Consider the following 23,401-nt stretch of genomic DNA (forward strand, 5'->3'; position numbering starts at 1 on the left):
ATAGAAATAAATATTTAAATTATTTAGAGCATATGTTGCGTAATGTACTGTTTAGAAAACTTGTAAATGTGTGGAAAATATACTTTTACTATAAATTTAGAGTTTCTGTTAAGAATTTTTGCTGGGGATGGTCCTAACAGACAATTTATTGTTTGTTATATTTTCTTTTATTTTCATTTCTTTCATCTCTTTTTCATGTTATTTATAGGCCAAATATCATGGATACCTCCTCTGGTTAGGGTCATTTCTAGATGCATTTACTCGTTTTGAATTTATAAGAATTGAATCTTTGTACTTTGAGTGGATAGTGTTATCATCAATAATAGACTTACCCGAGACATAGGAGGCGACCCACTTTTGGTCTTTGGAGATGGAGAGTTCTAGGTTTGAGTAATTGTATTTTATTTGGGTCTTTTTTCAATTTAATTAAGTTAAAACGACATCATTTTAACATTCATGGTTAGTCAAATAGGTCAAATGATGGAGGGACGTGTGATAACATAAAATCAAAATACAAATGATTCAATTCTTACAAATTCAAAATAAGGGATACATGTAGAAATAATCCAAAGTATAGAGGTGTTCATGACATTTGACCTTATTCATATTACAAAGATACTGTCGTTTCGATTCTTTTTGCCAAAATTCCTAAATGATGCCGTTTTATTACCTTCTTGTTGCCTCCATAGTATGCCGCCGCTGATGTTCGCCTTCATCTTGGCGTTTTGTAGCTCTTGAGGTTCTTCCAGGTATAGCCGCCTCTTTCTGCCTCATCTCATCTTTTTTTACCGATACGAAACTAAACGTTCCATTCGTGTTCCTTGTTTTTCTACTTCATCTTCGTTTCTTTACGATTTATAGCTTGATTCCTGGTGAATATTATCGCAATTAGTTCGCTTCTGTAAAGTTAGCTTAAACCATTCATGTTAAACATTTTGTAGAGAATTATTCAAATAAGAGCCTGCCTAAGTTAACCTCACAGAAAATAAGCAGTTCGTTAAGAGCTCAATTCTTCACGAAATGTGAATCGACTAAGAATTTTTTATGAAGTCGATTTCTAGAAAGCTACTATGGTGGTTTAAATTAGAAGGAAAATAAAACTGGGAATGGAAAAAAAATTGAATTGTTTTCTGTTATGAATTGTGGTCTTGTAGCCAATATGATTGTTTTCTGTCATCTTAAATCGTTAAAAATATGACATTTTCTGAGATTGAGCGCTTGCTCAATCCTGCTGAAGAAGCCAAGCTTATTAGGCTCTGGCACCCCCATTTCCAATCTCATATTCTCTTAACTTATGATAACAATTGGTGTTCTAAAGAATGAAAAGTTACTCTCAACTACTATGGGATGGATCCCACTAGGTTTTTGGCTATGCAAATCCCATGTTGTATTGCTTTTGGTCCTTTAAAATTTTTGATGCTCACTTAGTTTCTTTGATGGTCTTGATTTTGTTTATATTAATGGTGTAGTCTAAATTAGTTTCTGAAGACAAGTTGGCATTTTCTGTGGTAGTCAAGATGATGGTTCAGGCTTTTAAAAAATTGATATGGATTGACTAAAAGGATCTACTGGATACCCATCCTGAAGCTTCTAAAAAGTTAACCACTTGATAAATGAAAATTCCCAAATTTTGGCATATGATGTTCTGATTTGCACTCTATTTCTACTAGTGATATATTCTTAAAATATGGAGTTCTCCCAAATAGGTAAGCTGAGCTAAATCAAGAGGAGACAATGGGGGTAAGGATCCGATTTTCAAGATTCGGCTGCAAACATAGGCCATTTTATCGGGTCATTGCCGCTGATAGTAAGGCGTCCAGAGAAGGAAAACATCTAGAAGTTTTAGGTTTCTACAATCCTTTGGCAGGTTTCTCTCTCTCTCTCTCTCTTTCGTATATATATTTGCATATTTTGTTATTTGCTTTAACTTCCATTAGGAAATTACATGCACACCAAACCGAAACATTTTACAAGTCTTTCTATTCATGAGAATTCGATAATGATGTGGTAGGGAAATTTTCCTGATAAAACTAAAATGAAAACATGAATATTAGCTTTGGAGACAGAGAAAATGTTGAAGATTGTAGAAATGCCTTACTTGGTGGATACAAACAGGGGGAATTTTTCATTTGGGATGCAAATAGATTTGGTAACAGTGAACCATATTTTTCCTTCTGTGTAGAGAGTTGTAGCTGGAGTGTTTTTTATTGCTTTACCATATCTTGTATCTGATACTTTTTAGCACAGTTTTCAAAACCGTGCCATATTGCTGGCCGTATTGGCAAAAAGGTGAACCGGCGGCACCGCCAGTTTTTTTCTCACAAAAATACCGTAAGATCTTTGGGCCTTAAATGGAAATGGACTTTTTACTCAACTAAGTGCGCCGCTTGCATTGAACTTGTTTCACTTGGGTTTTGGGCCTCAGCTCAACTTGAGCTTAGCCTCATTAATTAAAAAGCAACCCTTCGACAAAGTCAAAAAAGGTCTGTTATCCACTGTCTTTAATTAAATGCATGTTTACAAAGAAAAAAAATTGTCTCATTCAAGATTCTAACTCATGTATGAGATTTGAACTTGCGTGGTTGTTGTGATGGGTTCAATTAAGACAAGTATTGGATTATGGATTATATTATTATATAGGTTGACTCATGGATAATGGAGAGGTATCCATTATTTTGTTTTTTGAGTTATGTATAATTGTATATTGGTATTATATGCTTACATAGTATATAATTATATACTATATATCAAAATATATATTAATTTATTGTGTATTGAAAATCAGCGGTTCAATCTTTATCGTATAAATTGAATCTCAAAAACCTTGAACATTTAGTCTACATGTTTGATACATGGTATGGTTTTAAAAACTATGCTTTTTAGTCAAGGGAAGAATTTGTTCTGTCAACAAGTCTCTCCTGCCTTGTTTTTCATTCCATTCTTTTAAGTGTACTAAACAGAAGAAAATTGCAACTTACTGAGAAAATGCAGCCACAAGATCTCAATAACTTTTGACCATGTAAAAATTTACCCATATTAACACAATTATAAGTTGATTTTCTCATTTCTAGAATAAGGTAAACAAGAAACATAAGCTCCATTTGCATCTTGACAATTTAAGAATAAAAATAATGGCATTTGCTTTAAATGGAACTGATTCTTGAGCATGTTTTCCACCTTTACCGCATAGTTCTCCCTTGCCTTATAGTATCAAACGGATAAAGCATAATTACTCTATTTTTGTGATCCTGCATCCTCTGTCATCATTTCAGAACTTAATTACTCTATTGACCCTATGGTTTGCATTTTTCAAGAAAAAACTAGTAATAGGAGCTATTTATACTAATATTGTAAATTATGGTATATGTGTACTAATCCATTTATAATATAAATAGAGTTATTTATATTACAATGGGCTGGACACCTTGTGATGTCCAGGAATTTTAAGCTTTATCATATATTTATTATTTTTTAAGAAAATTGCGCCTAACTTTGCTCGTGCGTGCGCCTTGCGCCTTGGGCATTTGAAGGGTCTTGCGCCTTTTGCCTTTGACAACACGGTACTAGCATAATCAAATATCCTCTTGTCATTCTATTTATAACAATTTATCGAGGGCGGGCTCAATGATCTCAAAATCGCTGCTTCTTTTTTTTTCCTTTTTCCCGAAGCATTGCCATTCCTTCTGCTTGTCTTTTGGGTTTTGTGTGCAGCAGGAATAGTAATTCTTTGGTCACCATAATTTTCCATAAAACTGATGGTCAGGGAATTGCAAAAAAAAAATGAACTTAACTCTTTTTTTTTTTCTGGAACATGGAAAGAAACGGTCCAATTGGTTGAGAATTGAACGACAAATTGGCTTCAAAGTACCAAGGGGGAGAAAGGGAGGGATAAGTTAAACAACTCCCAGGAAAGAGAAGTCATTTTTTAAGCATTTTAAGTCTTTATTGCTTTTTATGTGCTTGCATTTAAGATCCATGTGTATATAGAGATATTTGTTTCTGCTTTCACATGCTTTTGCTGCTCTCTCAACTACCAATGAGGTCCAATACGCTTAACTTTTATGATTTCTTTTGTATTTTTGTTTCACATAGGTCAAGATGTTGAGAAACGAATGAGTCTGAACCTTGAGAGACTGAAGTAAGCCTTCTTGTACTCTGATTTGCAATTTAAGTTTACATATACTGATGTCTAGTCACTAGTGGCACGTTTGTGTAGAAAATTTGAATTTCCTTAGGCGTTTTCTTTTTTCATTACAAGTTGGTTAGATATATATCATAATGGATGGGCAGCTAGAGATATCTAGCTGAATATTCAGTTAGAAAAATGAATTTTCTTAGGTCACACTTTGTTGATTTATGAGCTATTTGAATAGTAAATGGTGGGCATGTGGTGCCCTTAATAGTACTTTTTCGTGCCTTGTCGAGACTTGATTCTTTTATAAAACATGAAAGATCACATTCAAGAATGAGAATGAGTGAAGAAAATTGGTGGCAAAATGTTTGAAGAATTAGTATTGACGGGTTACCTCAAATGTTTCTGTTGACATATCTATTCTGAAAAATTTTGGCTGCAATCAAGGCATCACTAGGATAGGCTTCCTGGAATGTGGGTCTAAGAGTGCTTGTGCCTCTGTCATCAAACCCTCTCACCGTGGCAGGATTTTTTGTGCTCTAGGTGGTCTTTCCTTTTATCTCTTTTGGGAAAATGTAACCTCATACTTCGAAAGTTGTTTCTTTATTGAACATTCTGGTTAGATTAATGGTTTTCAGGTTTGATGTACTTAGGGACTCCAAATATGGGGGCCTACAACAATTCCTGAAATTTGTCACAATTGATACCTTCTCAAGGAACAACTTTCACTTCTTTCCTTGGTGTCTCCTTTCAAATTTATTAAACGTAGATAGGGCACATATAATTTCTAGTAACATATTTTTATTTATAAGAACATTCTCACTCTCGTAACCCTTACCTCCCAAAATTCTATTCCTCTGCTTTGAAAGCTCTTTTTTCCCCCTTCTAGATCATAATCCAGCATATAAATAATGGAAGTGCATTCAAGCTCCTTTTTTATCTTATGAAATTCTATTAAACTACCCAGCTTTTGACTCGTACTCAACAGAACATGCAATCCCTCAGAGGAAGTTTCATGGCTTCCTGTGTCTTTCTCCGAAACGATTCTTTTGGTCAAGAAGTAATCTCATCAATAGGTTATAAATGTTTAGAATTTTGTCCATGCATTTATCTTCCCAGACAAAAAATTCTCTCTGTTCTTTGTAAGAACTTTGGCCTTTGCAGTGGCCTCCCTTGAAGTTTTTCTTACCTTCACCTTCATTTTTGAGTTTTTACTAAAAAATTCTGCCATGAGACTCATTCTGCTAAAGTCGATGGTCCATCTGATTTTTTTGTGATGCTTTCGTAAATGATATCAAACTAATTATTGAACTTGTCCAATTCGCATTCTTAAACTTTCCAGCATATGGTTGCCTATGATAATACATTGTTGTTCCTAGCTTGTTTCATGGAGGATAGTGCATAATGGTCTCACAGAAGTTGTATGGCACTAATAGGCAATACTCTCTATCTATCTTTCTCTCTCTCTAAACTCCTAAAAGAAATCAGCATATTCAACTCTAAGTTCTTACCAAGAATTTTCATAGCAAGTACATGGTATGTTTTAACAGGCAGGACCTTTGTTAATTTTGTTTGCCGGGGTTAAATCAGATTAGTTTTGGTAAAATATTCTATGAATTTTGAAAAATAAATTGTTTTACGTTGCTGCAGCGGTGTCTGATGACTCGCAATTTCTGTTATCATCTTGAAGGAAATGACCTTAGTGCTTTGCTTTCATTCTTTCATTCCATAGGTATTGGTTATCAGTGGGTGCGCAGACTTCAGACCCAGTTCAGCGCCTTCTTTCCAGAGCTGGATTACTACATCCAACTCCAAAGGTTGCTATGGGACGCAAAGGCGGACCACATGACGCTCTTCCTCTTCATCCCGTGAGTGAAGGTGCTTTAAGTATCAATGACTCAGCAAATGCTGACCAATCAAATGGTGATGAAGATGGTGGTAACGACAGAGAAACCATTTCTATGGATGATCTTCTTTGTCTCTCCCTACCAGTCAAAAACTGATTGAGCTAGGAATGCTCCTATATATGCATAATGTATTTTGAACTTGTCATTTCTTTTATTCTCTAGTTGATGAGGATCCTACTAGCCTTATTAGTGATATGAAGGTAAAAGATTTCTCTTGGGGACAATCAGACACTGTTTATCTTTGGGTTTTATAATTTTAAGAGTATGCCTAACCAGTATAGCGATCCTTCTTGTGACACACCACGCAATTTCAACACTGATTGAAATGAAATGCTATACTGATTGCTTTTGCTTGTAGATGCATAACTATGTGCCATAGATCGGGTAAAATGTTAATCCAATGAATTCGTATCTAATAATTCGTGAATTCGATTATTATGTTTTAACAATTCAATTAAATGGGAAATCTAAACATTTGTTTTTCGTGTTTGTGATAGAGGGTTTTTTGAATTAATTGCTTAGTCGTCTAGTAAGAAGTAAAAACAATACTTAGGCTTAGTTTGGTAAGACATTGAAACTAGCATATACAATAGTAGAAATGGTGGTAGTAGAAATGCTGGACAATTTTAGTAGCAGACATGCTGTCTAAATGGTTTGTAGTGTTTGGTTCAACTTTTACTGGTAACATTTATGTTTTGTAATATTTTGTGACAAATTACGTGCAGGGGTATTACCTTACACATAATTATTAAAAAATTAATTAAAAGAATTATTAAGAATAATAAAACAGAAAAATTATATGATAAAATTGATAAAACAGAATATAATAATTAAAGAATTAAATAAATTTATTTTTAAATAAATATTGTTCTCCTCTCTCCAAAATTGGAATGAACAGATTAAATTGGACTAAACAGATTAGAGAGATTGTGTAGAAAGAGAAAGGGAGGGAGAGAAGGGGAGTAGAGAAGACGATGCCATGCACTCCTCTTCCTCCTACCGGGAAGAGGCAGACGATGGTGTCAAGTTGAAGAGAAGAAAGGAAGAAGACACCCAATGGGTAGATGTCGACGATATCGAGGGTGAAAGTGGTGATAGTGGTGAAGGGGTAAAATTGGAATGACAACGTAATACAGAGGGCATAAAAGGAATAAATGTGGAAATGCTATTGAAATGCTTCAAATTTGGAACATTTTGAAAAGACCCTAAAATGTTACAGAAAATGCCTTGGATTTGTTGCCCGGATGTGCTCGTTTGGTATGCACAAAGCATTTTTGCTAATATTTAGCATAAATGCTTCGCAAATGGGGTCTTATGCTCCATTTGATAAAACATTTAAAGTAGCATATATGCTATTTTGTAAACAGTCACAATATTTTAGACATCATGTGTGCTAGCATTTGAGATAGCATTTTAAAAGTAGCATGAATGTTAGCATATATATTACTTTTAAAATGCTCTATCAAACGGAGTCGTAATATTCCATAAAAGAACAAGAACAAGAACAAGAATAAAAATTTGAAATGGAATAATAAAAAAATATCTCCAATGCTCAAGTTAGTACTAAACTAAATTTTGGAGGATGGATCGCTGCTTAGAGCCCTGCCTTTTTCTTAGTAAGTAATTTTGAGACTAGAAGTTAAATTTCTTACCTGATGGTGGGGGTCCCCTTTTTATATGAGCTGATGTATTTGACTTGCAGTCGGAGTCAAACTCTCTCTCATTGGTTCTCTTTGAGGATTTCTCGGAGGGTTAATCCCATCCATATTCCTCTCAAAAGGGGATTTGGACTCTGCTGAGAGTTGGTGTCCTATCAGGACAATAATTCATTGAAGCTGCGATTCACCTCGATCAGGTAGGCGTAGTTCGAATAGAGATGAACTCATCTCGGTTAGGTGATGGAATCTACTTTGGTCGGGTTGGTGATTATGTACCTCTATTGGGTACACTTGTTGCAACTTAGTCAGGTTAGTGATTATGTACCTTGGTCGGGTACACTTGTTGCAGCTCGGTCAGGTTGGTGATTATGTACCTTGGTCGGGTACACTTGTTGCAAGTTGATCGGTACCTGTGAAGCTACCTCAGTCGGTTTGAGGTACTTTCTTACCTATGTCCAGCAAGATGGTTTTTGCCTAGTTGGCCAAGAAGTGCCAGATATCCGTGTCTGATTGATGGGGTCATTTTGATAATATCATATGCCCCCACACTCGTATCGAGGCATCCATTAGCAAACTCGATAGGAGGATAATTAATGACTTCGTCGATTCGCAATCATGCTTAGATTTAGGGATGCGAAGGGTCTCTCTACTCTGGATCGTCGATCTAACTCGAATGTCCTACTATGAATAAGGGGTCGGTAATTCTTTATATTTTTTACCTGTTGGTTTTACTCTCATGTCCAAGCGAGCAAGTGTAGTTCCGAGCGAGCTACCTCTTTCCCCAACTAAGCCGCTTTTCTTCTTTTCCTGAGCTACCTTACTTCAGTCTTTAGGTGTCGGTTTCTTAATATCAAGTGATTCGGGATGATTATAAGTGTTCGGGATTCATTTCGGAGTATTAAAATTACTTAGAAATGAATTTTGATAGAATAGGAGATGTGCTTGTGGAAAAAAATATAAATAGGGATTGCAGTTTCAAAGTCCAATCGATCAAAATTGGTTTCGATCGATCGGAATTCGTCATTGGAGGTAAATTTTTGGAAAAAAATGGGTAGGTGTCCGGACACCTCCCAAAATCTACACACATGAGTTGTTTTAAAACACCCATTTCACGATTCTTCTTCAAACCATCCGACCTAGACAACCCCCAAACTCCATTTTCTCTCAAAATCCCTCACCTCCATCACCCAAGATCATCAATCAAGGTAAGATTTTTCTCACTTAAGTTGTTTCCAAGTTGGATTATGGATTATCTCTCTAGATTACATATTCTTCAACTTCTCTCTTTGTTCTAATTTTCAAGGTTTGAACCCAAACTCGAATTCATGAGTTCTTGCATCATTGGAGGCCTAAAGGAAGCTTGAATCCCTTCCTTTTACTTGTTTCTATACCCTTGGTAAAAGCTTGTATTTGGGTATTTAGGTGATTTGAGATTTTAGGGTTCATGGGCATTTCAGGATTTTAAGTTTGAATAAATTATTTTAGGTTGCTAATGACAAATTGTGTTGGTTATGGGTAATTGGCTCGATGGATAATACTCGGAAAAGCATTTGGTACACATGTGGGTCGATTTGGTGAATTTTGGTAAAACGCTAAGGAGGAGAGGTAGGGGATTTCTTATCTTTGGGCTCTTAAGCTTCATTATTGTTGTTGTTGCTTATTCTTGAGGTGGTAATCCTTGTGTAAACCAGTCTTTGTTTGGCTATAAGTGAATTCCTTGAATAAATGGTTCGTATATCGTTATTTCGGCTTGGTATTCTAAATGGCCATGATATATTGTTCTCGAACTTCTAATTTATTTAATTCCTAGTCCTTGAGGCATTTTGATCATTGATATTTTTAGACTCTTTCTATTGATTAAATTCACATTCCTTGGTATATTAGGGATTGTTGAACTCATTGTCTTCTTTTGATTAGGTTGCTAGAGTTGTTTGCGAAAACTACAAATTCTTGAACTCATTCTTATAATTGTTGTCCGTGGTTTCTTCCTTAGAGTTTGTTAAGCTCCCGATTGATGAACATTCTTGATTTCTCCTATAGAAGATGGTGGTACATGCATGCATGGTTTGATATGATACACGAGCTTAAAATCCATGCATACAATGAAATTATATATATATATATATTTATTTATTTATATATGTGTTTAAATGCATAAGTCTACATATTATATGTAGTTAAATATTTAACACTCAATTTTCCTAGGCTCAATAGGGTATGAGACCTAGTTGGCCTGGGAAGATAGAGTTGTGCAGACCTGTGAGTCTCGGTGTGATTGGGCTAAAGTTTAACTACATATAATATTTACACTAGGTTTTTTCAAGCTCTATGGGGTATGAGACCAAGTTGGGCCGAGGAATACAACTTGATTTTGTTAAAGTTTCATGTCTTTGGCAAATGAGTGGATAAGGGGATATTGATATGCAAATATTTAAGCTTTTGAAAATATAGCATGCATCATGAATTTTGATGGGATTTTACATTGGAATTGCAGATTGGATAAATATTTGATAGAATTGGTATTCCTAGACCGGACTGAGCAAAGCTCTTGGTCAGGAATCAAAGCCGTGGGGGGTCTAGGATTGAGCAAAGCTCTCGGCCCAAGGTTCTTTGGTCGGAAGTAGGCTATTGGAATTGTATACTCCAATACCTATGGTAAGGCTTCGTATGTCCTGCTAGGTGTACTTATAACCTAGTTAAGCAATAACTGGTGATCGGTTTCTAGTGAAAGATCGGTAAAGGATCATGGCAAGGCTAAAGAACGGTTGACTGTTGAGGTTATTATTATTATACCCTCGGTGACTGGTGATGTTTAAAATGTACTATTTTACTAAATAATTACATTGGATTTGAGCATATGTTGATAAAAATATTATATCATTAATTGCATGGGCATGGTTGATATCACATCTAGTTTACTTTTGTTGTCTTCGAATTCTACTTTTAATTCCTTTCTGACACGTCATTAGCTTTCTATATTCTACTAGGATTTGGCTCACCCTATTCTCTATTCTCTATCCTTGTTCATTGTTTACTTTTCTTTTCAGGTGAGCAGGTTAAGGAGCAGTTGTCGGGCGTGTGATGCCGACGTAGTCCATTTTGTTCTATTTGCACTTTGAATTTCTAGTAGAACTACTTGTTTACTAGGATATTGGTTAATTACGCTCTTAAACATATTAGGATTGTTGCCACATTGGCATGGTATTCTTGGATACGGTTTTGGATTATGTTATGTTATTTAGGTGTTTAGACTCCGGATGAGACATTCCTATATTTGGATGTCCGGATGCGTGAGGTGCATGGAATAGACAGGTTGCATGGTTTGCGTCTTTAATTATGCTTTTGAGAAATTTTCTGGGCCACTTTTGGTAATTTTTCATCTTAGGGATTGGTTCGACAGGTTGGTGTCATTGCTATGCAATGTTACCCAACGTCTGTCTTTTGATCCCAGTGCATTTTTGTCATTTCCTCACGTTCCTTTTTTCTGTGGAAATCGGGGCATGACACAAGAAGTTGGGGGTCATGTTGAGAATAAGGATATCGAGCCAGACTTTCTTTCGGGCTTAGGTTTAGATGACCATGGGGTCGGAAATATTTGAAGAGATTATGAATTCCCTGGCCTTACCATCGGATTCTGCCAAGTGAACATCCTTTCTGACTGAAGGACGATGAATTTGCCGTTCCCCTTCATTCTCTCAAGCTCGGAGCTCGGGCCACTAGGATCTAAGGTTGATTCGAGCCACTAGGATCTAAGGTAATCTTCAACCAGAAAAACCCTAATAATAAATTATTGAGTGGGAGAGGGTTATATCTAATGACATGACCCACGGCTTCCCAAAGGTTAATCCTCACTAGGGTATATAAACTTACTCGTGTTGCATGCGCAACCCCCCTCTGGGATGGAGTTTATATGCCAGGTCTAGTGGGAGGATTTCAAGTGGAAATTTTGATTCTTATTTGTAGATGGGTACTTACTCGTGTTGCATGCGCAACCCCCCTCTGGGATGGAGTATCCATTAGTTGCAATAGTAGAATTGAAAGCTGATAACTTATGACACGCTTGTATGAAAGCTTACTCGTGTTGCACGCGCAACCCCCCTCTGGGATGGAGTTTTCACATGAGCAAGTTCTAGTAGGTTAAACCTTGGTTTACACTCAACCTACAAAGGAGCCAAATAAATAGCGATCTAGAAATTCAAGAGGCCCAAAAGGCTAGACGCTTGAATTTATTTGACTGAGTTAGACTTGGGTCAACTAGGCAAGCAATTGTTATTGGTTGATACGCTATTACATTTTATTTACTTAGTAAATGTTTGGGTTTTTATTACTTAGTAGATATGTAAAAAGATTAAATAATTGGAGCATTCATCTGATGCATTTTAAATGTTCTAAATTTCAGATGTCGTTTTCTCCACTTATTTCCATATTGAATGAAAACAAACTATCTGGACCGAATTATGTTGACTGGAAACGAAACTTGGACATAGTGCTCACCTCAGGTGGGTACAAGTATGTTCTGATCGAGGATTGTCCTGAGTTGGGCCCTGACCCAACAGATGAGGACAGATTGGCTCGGCAAAAATGGATCAATGCCAATGACATGGCCAAGTGCTATATCTTAGCGTCTTTATCGCCAGTCTTACAGAAACAACATGAGAGCATGCAGACAGCTGGAGACATGATCTTCAGTCTGCAGGAAATGTTCCAACAAACCACTCGTCCTGCAAGGCAGCAAGCGATAAAGAAGTTGATGAACGCCAAGCAGGCCGAGGGTACTCCCGTGAGAGAGCATATGCTCAAGGTCATGGAGTACCTCTATGAAGCCTTGGATCTTGGTGCTGAAATCGATGGACAAACGCAGGTGGATATGGTCTTGGAGACCTTGTCAAGCTCATTCTCCCAGTTCAAGTTGAACTTCAACATGAACAAGATGGAGATGTCTCTTCCAATGCTTATGAAGGAACTTCAATCCGCTGAGCAGATAATGGGAAAGGAGAAGCAAGTCCATTTTGTTAAAGTTTCTAATTCTGGGCCCAAAAAGCCTAAGAATAAGAAGAAGCAAGCCACTGCTGCCAAAGGCCCAAAGATAAAGAAAAAGGGCAAGGTTGTGAAGGGGAAAGACAAATGCTTTCATTGCAACCAGAAAGGGCACTGGAAAAGTGATTGCCCAAAGCTTCTAGCAAAGAAGCAGATTGAGGGTAATATTCTATTTATTGAGACTTGTTTAGTGGTTGATTCTACTGTATCCTGGATTGTAGACTCTGGAGCCACTAATCATGTTTGCAATTCATTGCAGGGGTTTCAGGAAACCATGAAACTTAATAAAGGGGAAATCACTTTGAGGACTGCTTCAGGAGTCATAGTAGAAGCTACTAAAGTAGGAATAGTTAATTTATATTTTGGATGTAATAAGATTTTAACATTGAATGATTGCCTTTATGTTCCGGATATTAGACGAAATTTAATTTCAGTTTCAAGTTTAATGTCAGAAGGATATCATTTATCTTTCCTTTCTAATGTTACAATTAGTAGATATGGAAAGGAAATATGCTCTGGAACTATGAATGGAAATCTGTTTTATTTACATCCAAATTCCTACTCTGGTAATAATTGTGATATTATGCATGCTGAATCTAGAAAGAGAAAGGCCACATCCAATGAGGAAACCCTTTGGCACTTACGACTTGGCCATATTAACCAAACAAGAATCAATAGGCTAGTTCATGATGGGTCACTCGGCCCATTAGATATGAACAGTATGCCACAATGTAGGTCTTGTTTAGAAGGTAAAATGACTAAGAGGTCGTTCAAGTCCAAAGGCCTTAGGGCTAATGATTTGCTTGAGTTGGTGCATACAGACGTATGTGGACCGATGACGGTACAAGCCCGAGGAGGTTTTGAGTACTTCATTACTTTTACTGATGATTACTCTAGGTATGGATGCATTTATCTAATGCGCCACAAGTCTGAGGCTTTTGACAAGTTCAAAGAGTTTAAGGCTCGGAGAACCAATTGGATAAACGCATCAAAGCTATACGGTCTGACCGTGGTGGCGAATACATGCTAGATGAGTATAAACAGTATCTCACGGATAATGGCATTGTTACTCAGCTTTCTGCACCTAGAACGCCTCAACAAAATGGGGTAGCAGAAAGGAGAAACAGAACTCTACTGGATATGGTAAGATGCATGATGTGTGTCATGCTACTCTTCCTGAATCTTTTTGGGGATATGCCCTAGAAACTGCCATGCACATCTTGAATTTAGTACCGTCTAAGTCAGTATCAAAGACACCTCATGAGATGTGGACTGGACGCAAGTCTGATCCTAGAGATCTAAAAGTTTGGGGATGTTCGGCTTTTGTACTGGCAGATAAGACAACTAAATTTGGACCAAGATCTGTGTTGTGCTATTGGGTTGGATTTCCTAAAGGGACTCGTGGTGGCTATTTTTACAATCCTGATAGTCAAAAAGTATTCATTAGCACGAATGCTAGATTCTTAGAAGAGGATTGTATCAACAGCAGTGAACCAAGGAAGATAATCCTTGAAGAACAAAATCTTGATGGTTCAACTTCCGGTCCAACAGAAAATGTTGAGAATGAACAAATAACCGAAACAATTTTGGATGCAACACCAGAGCTTCGTCGTAGTGGGAGGGTCTCACGACCTCCTGAAAGGTTCATGTACTTTGGAGAGTCAGTTTTGGCAGTGTCTGACGAACTTGAACCAGATCCCACTAGTTACGAAGAAGCAGTTTCTGATGTTGATGCAGATCATTGGCTCAAAGCGATGGAATCTGAATTAGAGTCTATGTATTCTAATGAAGTGTGGGATCTTGTAGACATACCCGACTGAATAAAACCCATAGGGTGCAAATGGGTCTACAAAAGGAAAAGAGGAGTAGATGGAAAGGTTGAAACCTTTAAAGCAAGGTTGGTGGCGAAGGGCTATACTCAGAAAGAGGGTATAGACTATGAGGAGACTTTCTCACCTGTAGCCATGCTTAAGTCCATCAGAATACTTCTCGCCATATCAGCTCATTTTGATTATGAGATATGGCAGATGGATGTCAAGACGGCTTTCCTCAATGGCCATCTAGACGAAAGCATTTATATGATGCAACCCACCGGATTCGTTGCTGAAAGTCTGCAAAATATGGTTTGCAAGCTTAAGAAGTCCATTTATGGACTTAAGCAAGCATCTAGATCTTGGAACATTCGATTCGATCAGACGATTAAATCCTACGGATTTGATCAAAACCCTGATGAACCGTGTGTATACAAGAGATTGGACGGCGGGAAAATTGTGTTCTTAATTCTCTACGTTGATGACATATTGCTCATCGGAAATGATACTGCAACTTTATCAGCGGTCAAGATATGGTTATCCAATCAGTTTAACATGAAAGACCTAGGAGAAGCAAGCTATGTTCTAGGCATCAAGCTTATGCGAGATCGCGGAACTAGAACATTAGCTCTCTCCCAAGCCACATACATAGAGAAGATTCTAGTCAAGTACGCATTGCATGACTCCAAGAAAGGTCTTTTACCTTTTAGACATGGAGTACCTCTTTCGAAGGACAACTGTCCTAAGACGGAAGAAGAGAAGCGTGAAATGAGTAAGGTGCCATATGCTTCCGCAGTTGGCAGTCTCATGTACGCTATGCTTTGTACTAGGCCAGACATCTGCTATGCAGTGGGATTGGTTAGTAGATATCAATCTAACCCTGGATTGCATCACTGGACGGCGGTCAAACATATATTCAAGTATCTTCGGAGAGCGAAAGATTATATGCTTGTTTACCGTAGTGATGAGATCGTTCCAGTGGGTTATACTGATTCGGATTTCCAAGCAGACAAGGACTCTAGAAGGTCCACGTCCGGTTACGTGTTTACACTTGGTGGTGCAGCCATAAGTTGGAGGAGTGTGAAGCAAACTTGCATCGCAGACTCCACCATGGAAGCCGAATATGTGGCAGCTTCAGAAGCCGCTAAAGAGGCAGTTTGGTTGAGAAAGTTCCTTATGGAATTAGAGGTAGTCCCTAGCGTTGAGAGACCTATCACTTTATATTGTGACAACATGGGTGCAATAGCTCAAAGCAAGGAACCTCGTTACCACAGTAAAGGAAAACACATAGAACGTAAGTTCCATTTGATAAGGGAGTTCGTGCAGCGAAAGGAAGTGGAGATACTAAAGATTGCGTCCATTCACCAAGGCCCTTACTGGAAAGAGTTTCACAGCTCATGTAGAGGGAATGGGTGTTAGGATGCCTTAGGGAGTATGTTCTTTAGTCCAAGTGGGAGTTTGTTGGGATTATGTCCTAAAAACATACCATGTATGACAGTTCTGAGGTTTATTGATGAATATTTAATATTGCATTATGTGTATTAGATGTCTTTTCATTTATGTATGAATGTTCCATCAATGTCTAGAGATGTTATTTATAGTAATCTTGGATACTCAGATACACTTTATGTGTGAGTATAGACAGACACAAGATTCACTATTACATCCGAAATAAATTAGTCACAACCAGATTAACAAAGTTAGGCACTTTGTTGATATAGGTTGTAGTGCATGGACATCTCCAAATAGGGGAGTGGTTTGTCTTGATCACTCGAGAGGAGTCTCGGATTGGTGCACTGGTGTATGTAAGGAAACATACATTGACGGACTTACATAGGAAAGAACAACCAGAAAAGTACTATCAATGAGTTGTTCATCCTATAGCTGTGAGAGTACGATATCTCTTAAGCTTGAGTAGGTCAATACTTTCATACTTATAGCGTGTGCGTTTTGATTCATCAATGAGTGAGACACACACTATTGTCAATATACTCGATGGATTGGATGTATGCCACTAGGGTGTGGGAGCATACCTACAAAATAGTCATTCATGTACTTTCGGGATACGGAAGTGTAAGCACCCACCTGAGAGGTTCAAATTAATCTACCCAGAAACTCTGCAGAGTGATCCTTATGGATCAAGCGTTAGCATTTAGATTGATCGACGGGTCAATCTAATACGCTTAGTGGATAGATATAAGGGAACTGAGAACTCAGGGGAAATATGGACTTTGGAGTGTTTGATAGTACACAAACTCTCACTTCAACTTACCGGGTGTTGCATGGAGGATATATTCGTACACATCTCACAGGTCAGGGACAGGTTTCTAATAAGGAAAAGCCTCGATGTAAGTATCGTACATCTCTGGGAGTTCATCCATAGTTCAGGTGGTGTCAGACGAACATTGGATTGAAATATTATTCCTAGTCATAGGGCTTGGCGGTAAAGAATAATATTTTGGGAGCCTAGATTTGTATGTCCTGCGGAGTCCCCTTGGTAGCCTCATTTTAGTCTCTCGTCCTATTAAAGGAAGATCGGCAAATTTCACCATATCACAACGGTCATTGGGATATTTACAAGAATAGAATTTGTATGACAAATAGATATAATTTTATTGGGTTTTGGATTTCCAAAGATAACCCTAAGATGAAATTATTTTTGTTAAGATATACAAAATTCTTGTAAGTGTATTTATGATAAAATAATAAGTCTCGAAATTTTGATTTGGATTGTAAAATAAATATTTTACATAATCAAAATTAAAGTCAAGAATGGACTAAGGATCAAAATAATATTTTAGCCTTGAATTCTTGTAAGGCTAGGCCCACACCATGCCTTTCAATGCAAGTCACGGTTGCCTAATAAGAAAACATAAAAAAAGGAGGCGCCATTCATTAATAGGCAGGCCTCTCTTTTTTTTGTCTTCTAATTCCAATAGGTTTGGAACGTACAAACCTAATTAGAGACTTGTTAATTTTTGGTATATATACATACTCTCTCATATATATATAAAGTGACATATATGCTCAAATTGAGCTGCCGCTTTTATATATAACCAAGAGAGAGACAATCACTCGGCCGTGAGAAAGAGAAAGAAAAAAAATTCTGGTAGTGCCCGAGAGACAATCCCAAGTCATAACCGTGTGTTTGTTTTTGGTTCACCGCCAATCGGTGATTTTTACTTTGCACGTTCGCAAGGAGATTAAGGGGAATACCAAGGAAACGACGTAGGCATTCCAAGTTGGTAGAGATCAAGACGGTGGTTCGTGCGTTCAAGAAAAGAAGAAAGCTTAGGACCTCGATTTTGAAGAGGTTGGTTAATCTCTAACTTTCTTGATGCCATGTTGTGTGTACTTGATCTTGTTTTAATAATTGCTAGGATATAAACCTAGAAGCATGCTAGGATTATTTACAAAGATTAAAACTTGATCTTGCGTGTTTGATTAACATGTTAAAATAAGATTTGAGATCAAATAAATTTTTAGAAGCATGTTAGGCAAAAACACGCTATGGCCGTAGGGCATCGTTTGTTAAATTTTGATTTATACCTATGCTAAGACGATCCTAGTTAGCTTCTGCTGTGTGTCTAAAATTAGTTTTAGCAACCAACAAACGCGTGTTCCGCTTCCCTCCTATTTGGAAAAGCTGTCAACAAATGGGCTCCATCTCGGATGCTCTTCCTCGGTTGGAATTATTTTAGGTTGTCAGAGGCATTCAACTATAAAATCTACTAAGGCTTGAGCCTTGATAGCCTGCCTGGGCTGGTATGGTACGTCAAATTCACTCAATTTTATAGACTATTTGATCAAACTTCCCGATGTGTTAGGATTTTGTAGTATATTCTTCAAAGGTTAGTCAGTAATGATTTTGAAAAGTAATTTGTGATATGGTTCACGATTCTTGGAAAGTGAGATCCATTGATGAGATCTACTACTGAGGTTTCTTCATGACTTGTATGTGAGATTTTATTTTATTGTTTAAATTATTCCGTCCACATACACTTGAAAGAGTTATGGTAGCCAACTTTAGTGTGATTTTTATTTTGAGTGAATTATCTGTGAGGCTTGAAGTTAAAGCTAAGAGTTATGTGATAATTGAATGCTTGTGTGATTTTGAGATGGATATGACAATCCTTGACTGTGATTATATTTCAATCTTTGAGTTGAAGTTTGAGTAGGTTATTTTTGGTTGTGGTTTTGTGGTAAGAATTTCTTAGATTAATGAAGGAATAGGAACCTATTTGATGTTTTTCTCTCTTTTCTCTTGTTTTACTCGAGAATGAACAAAAAGATAAGTGTGGGGGTATTTGATGTGTGTATTTTTATACCACACTTTTGTGCCTATTTCTATGTAAGTTTTCAGTAATTTTTTATGAAATTGAGTTGATGCTATTTGAATTCCTCGTGTTTGAATGTAGGGGAGCTTTTGTAGTCATATGGAGGAAGGGAGAGATGAATCAGCATAAAAGGAACTTAGAAGGCCCACTCTAAAGCGGGTGTAAAGAACTAACAAACATTAGAAGAAGCATTCTTGGCACTCCAAGATGCTTCAGCGCTCGCTGAATGCATTTTTGGACTCTAAAGTGGGTCCGACACTTAAAGTGCAAATTTTAATTTTTTTTAGAAAACCTAGTTCTCTAACCCTAAGATATACGAAAAGGGGCCACGAAAAGAGAAGGGACACAATCGTTTTCTAGGTTTTCGGTTCTCCAAGAACTCAATGTTGAACCTATGGTCCAACACGTTTGATTTTGATGATATTAAATTTGTTGTTTGTCACGTTTGAATGAGATTTGAATAATGAGAATTGAATTTGAGTGAATATGCCATGCTACTTGCAATATGTGATCACATGTGCTAAGTGAGGCTTATACCTATATTATAATGAATTTGACACTATTTTATGATGAGTATGGTGCTGGAAATTCAGTTTTGAAAAAGATTAGAATATGGACAATTAGGGTTTCACCACTTTGTTTGATCATAATTTAACTGACTTCTGTTTAAATGACTTGAAACTTGAACCATAGATCAATGAGGGTTAATATATGATTTAGAACAAGAATCAAGTGAAATTAAGTGTATTACACTCAGTTTTGGTCGTATGCTTCAATTCCGTCAAAACTCGGTTTTCAAGTAAAATTATAGTTTTGCGCATATGTGTTCTTTTGTGAATGTGGTAAACCAAATGAACTCTGATTGATATGAAATTTTCATGCACATTAATTTCCTCACTATGAACAGTTTTAACAAAGATTTTGAGAAAATGTGTCACCTTGGCTGAGAAAATTCGTGCCCTAGCTATCTAGTACAAAATATGTCACCTTGGTTAAGCGACAACTTGTTCATTTCTGATCCAATTAACATCAAATTTCGTATGTGCATTATATTTGATATGATCTTTCATCTGAATGCTTAATGTCCTATTTTCGGCCATTGCACAAGGGGCTGCACAGTGAGCAGTAGGTTCTACACTTACTGTTTTATCGATTTTGAATATATTTAACTACTTGCTTCACTATGTGATCAAACCTTGTCCAAATGACTTGAAACTTTGTATGCACATCAAATTATGTATAAAATGATTTCTCATACAAGTTTCATGATTTTATTGAATCTTAATTTTATATGATTAACCTAAATGTTCTTGCTTTATGGATGATTGAAACCGGTCTTAGGGCTATGTTAATTTTCTGGAGCTATTGAAGCTGAAAATTCAGTTTAGTATATGAAGATTTCAGTCTATGATTGCTAGACATCATGTGGTACCCGATTATGCGAAGTGTTCAGGATTGGTATTTTATGTGCATGAATTGTGGACCAAATATATGACCTTAGTGCACCTGAATTTAATTTGTTTAATGCTTTTAGAAGATGTGTTACACCTTGGAAGGAGTCTCCATACATTTGAAATCAAGAGAGAAAAAAGAGGGCCAAAAGACATGGAGGAGACTGTGCCAATAAGGTGTGACAGGACATTGTACTTTTTGCTAAAAATAGAATAGTCCTTGTTTGGCTTCATGTGAAGACATTTTGAGCTACAATGAAGATTTGTTCTCTACAACGAAACATGACATTTCCAAAGAAGATTTTCTTGGATTTGTTGGAGCCAAAATGAAGGGTCAAGCTAAGTAGTACAAGTGATCTCATGGATGTCATTGTTGTTGCAAATAAACTTGGAGACCAAGCTTAAGGCCAACGACTTGAACATCAATGGAGGAGATTTTATGAAGCCTTATTTTTTAATGGCGAAGATATGAAGTTGAATTTGATCCTACGGTCAAGATTGAAGGAGTGTGATTCTCATAGGAGGGGTCTTTCTCTCATTGTTTCCTTGGAGAAGCCAATTGGAAAGAAAGAAACTATCTTGCTCTCAACCTTCATTCAAGCATTCAAGCATACTACAAGCTTCTTACCGTAGCCTACTTTCAAGCCCTCACCATTGATTTGCTTTGTGCAAAGTATGAGATACTCCATTCTTAGGGCTCTTGTCTTGTTGATTTCTCAAACACCTCTCAAGCTAAAATTCCTATCCTTACCCGTGAGGTAATGTTGTTATATTTGTGAGAGTTCCACAATAAATACCCGAGTGGTAACTTGTGAGAACCATATTCTTCAATTTTTGTAAAAGTCATTTGAGAAGGCATTGTGTACTTGGAAGTTTGAGAGAGTTCTTTGAAATCCTTGTGTAGTGAGTTTTGTGAGGCTCTTAAAACCACACTTTAGTGGAATTGAGAAAGTCCTAGGTTGGTGAACCTAGTTACTGGATGTAGGAGAAGGGACTCCGAATCACTCTAAAATCCTTATGTCAATTTTGTGTGATTTCATGCTCTTTACTTGCTTAATTATTTACAAGCTTTCTAAACCAATTTTGGTCATTAAAGACCCTGCATTAAAACAAGTTTTCTGCTGTGTATTGAGCATTTGTGTGAGGTTGATTTCTTGAATTAGTAGAGAGCTTTGGATCATTAGGTTACTTGGTTGATTGGTTTACTTGCTTGATTTCAAATCTATCATAATCTGTCCGTGCATTCCAGCCTACCTTAGTGTGCAATTTTTGACGTGGTTTTCATATATAGTGTTTATTAGGGTGTTTTTATATTATATATCAAATTTCATTGCATTTGGACTTGATTAACTAGGTCAAATTGATTGTACGCAATTGGTGCTCACAGTGTGTTCTTGACATTGATCAATTGATTTTGTGTTTTCTTGATCACTCTAGGTTGAGCCTTACCCGAGAATCTCATCTACTTGCATCCACCTCCTCTTGTGCTAGCAGAGATCCCTCACTCAACTCCATCATTCACAAGGGGATTTCTTCAATATTTTCTCGATGTATTCTCTTGTTGATTTTCTTTTTGTTTCTAGAATGATGGGTTGTAACTGATTCTCTTGTCAGGTTGTGATATAGCCTAGCATTTATTCAATTTGACAAGCATATGATTATAGTGCAATAATTCTTGTTCCTAATTTATGTGCTTAAAATTTATTTTTTGTTTGATTTATTGGCCACCAATTGAATAAGCAAATAGGCTCATCTAGATAAGGCTACGGAACAAAAAGAATTCACATGTCTTAGTAGAATTCAAATTAAGAAGATCAATTGTCGAACGCTAAGAACATGATTGAGAGGATTCATTGGTTGCATAATTCTCTAGAATTTCATGAGTCATTAGCTTTGGGCTAACAACTACGAACGAACGCGAATTTACAAACATATTTAAGAAAGAATCAACACTTGAATTGAAAACTACAATTGTGTATTTGTTGATTGAATGCTTGTGATAGAATTGCGAGGTGAAATCACTAGCTTAGTCTTCTTCTCATATTGATAACAAATTCTGAATTTTACTTCTTGCTAGTTTAGTTTAATTTCATCAAACATTCTTCCATTCTTTATCTCCATCATATCAATTGTTAGGTTAGGTAAAATAATTCAACTAAACTAGTCTATGTGGGATCGATCTCGTACTTGCGTAAACTGTACTATTAGTATACATTCGTGTACTTGCGATAATTATTACATCAAATTTTTAGTGTCGTTACCGGGGACTAATTTTAGTTTAATTGTGTACTTAACTGTACTTTTTTTTTATTGAGGAACAAGAAGCAAAGTAGCAAAAATGAAATAGGAATCCTCAACAGATAACAAAGAGATGGCGAAAGTTGTGTAAGCTAAGACGATGTGGGCGTCAGGGTTTTTTTTAACCCTTTGAATAGTGATAGATTGAGTGCTCAAGTATTAAAGACTAACTGCTTTTTATATCAATGTGAATGAGTTCTCTGTGTGCAGCAATGTATCCTGGAATAGCCTACTTTACTAGACAGTTTCAAGTATCCTGATGTAGGTTTGGATCTGGTGACACACAAGATAAGTATTCTTGCTCAACAATTATGAATTATTATTTACATGGGGATTTGCGTCTTTTGTCGAAGGCTAGGTTAGAGTTATCTTTTATTTGAAGTCTTAAGCAATTAGGGTTCCTGAAAAGATATATATAATTACCGTCCAAGACTCGCAAAACCTACCGAAGTACGAGCTCAAAGTACAAGGCAAATTCTTATCAACTTCAAAGTTTTTCGTTTCATGTTTTGTTATTTTTGTTGGAGAAGAAGACTGGCGTAAGATAGCTCTTGGTGGAGTGTGTTACTCATTGGTGGTGTGCCAAACAATATCTTCTCAACATTGTTACTTTGGTTGCGGCCAAAGTCTATCCAGTTGACGTACTTGTTGGGGATTAGAAAACATACGCTTAATATTCGATGTACTAAGGTATTTTAGGTTAGATCCTGTGTAATCTTTATTCACATAATGGATTGTTTTCAAGGTTGGTTGTAATAACCCGAACTTCT

General features: G+C 36.7%; 1 protein-coding gene across 2 annotated transcripts; it reads left to right on the forward strand.

Moving 5' to 3' along the window:
* Positions 1–600: 600 nt before the first annotated feature.
* Positions 601–6,388, forward strand: LOC120011970 (30S ribosomal protein S16-2, chloroplastic/mitochondrial-like). Of its 2 annotated transcripts, none has more exons than XM_038863175.1 (4): positions 601–749; positions 1,707–1,867; positions 4,093–4,138; positions 5,865–6,317. In XM_038863175.1, exons 2-4 carry the CDS (start codon positions 1,735–1,737, stop codon positions 6,133–6,135), a joined length of 450 nt encoding a protein of 149 aa, XP_038719103.1. In that variant the 5' UTR covers positions 601–749; positions 1,707–1,734; the 3' UTR covers positions 6,136–6,317. The 2 variants fall into 2 exon arrangements, with proteins under 2 accessions (XP_038719103.1, XP_038719104.1); XM_038863176.1 differs by having other exon boundaries at positions 654–749; positions 1,671–1,867; positions 5,865–6,388.
* Positions 6,389–23,401: the final 17,013 nt, after the last annotated feature.

The sequence above is a fragment of the Tripterygium wilfordii genome, chromosome 13, assembly GCF_013401445.1.
Source record: "Tripterygium wilfordii isolate XIE 37 chromosome 13, ASM1340144v1, whole genome shotgun sequence".
In the NCBI taxonomy this organism is placed as follows: Eukaryota; Viridiplantae; Streptophyta; class Magnoliopsida; order Celastrales; family Celastraceae; genus Tripterygium; species Tripterygium wilfordii.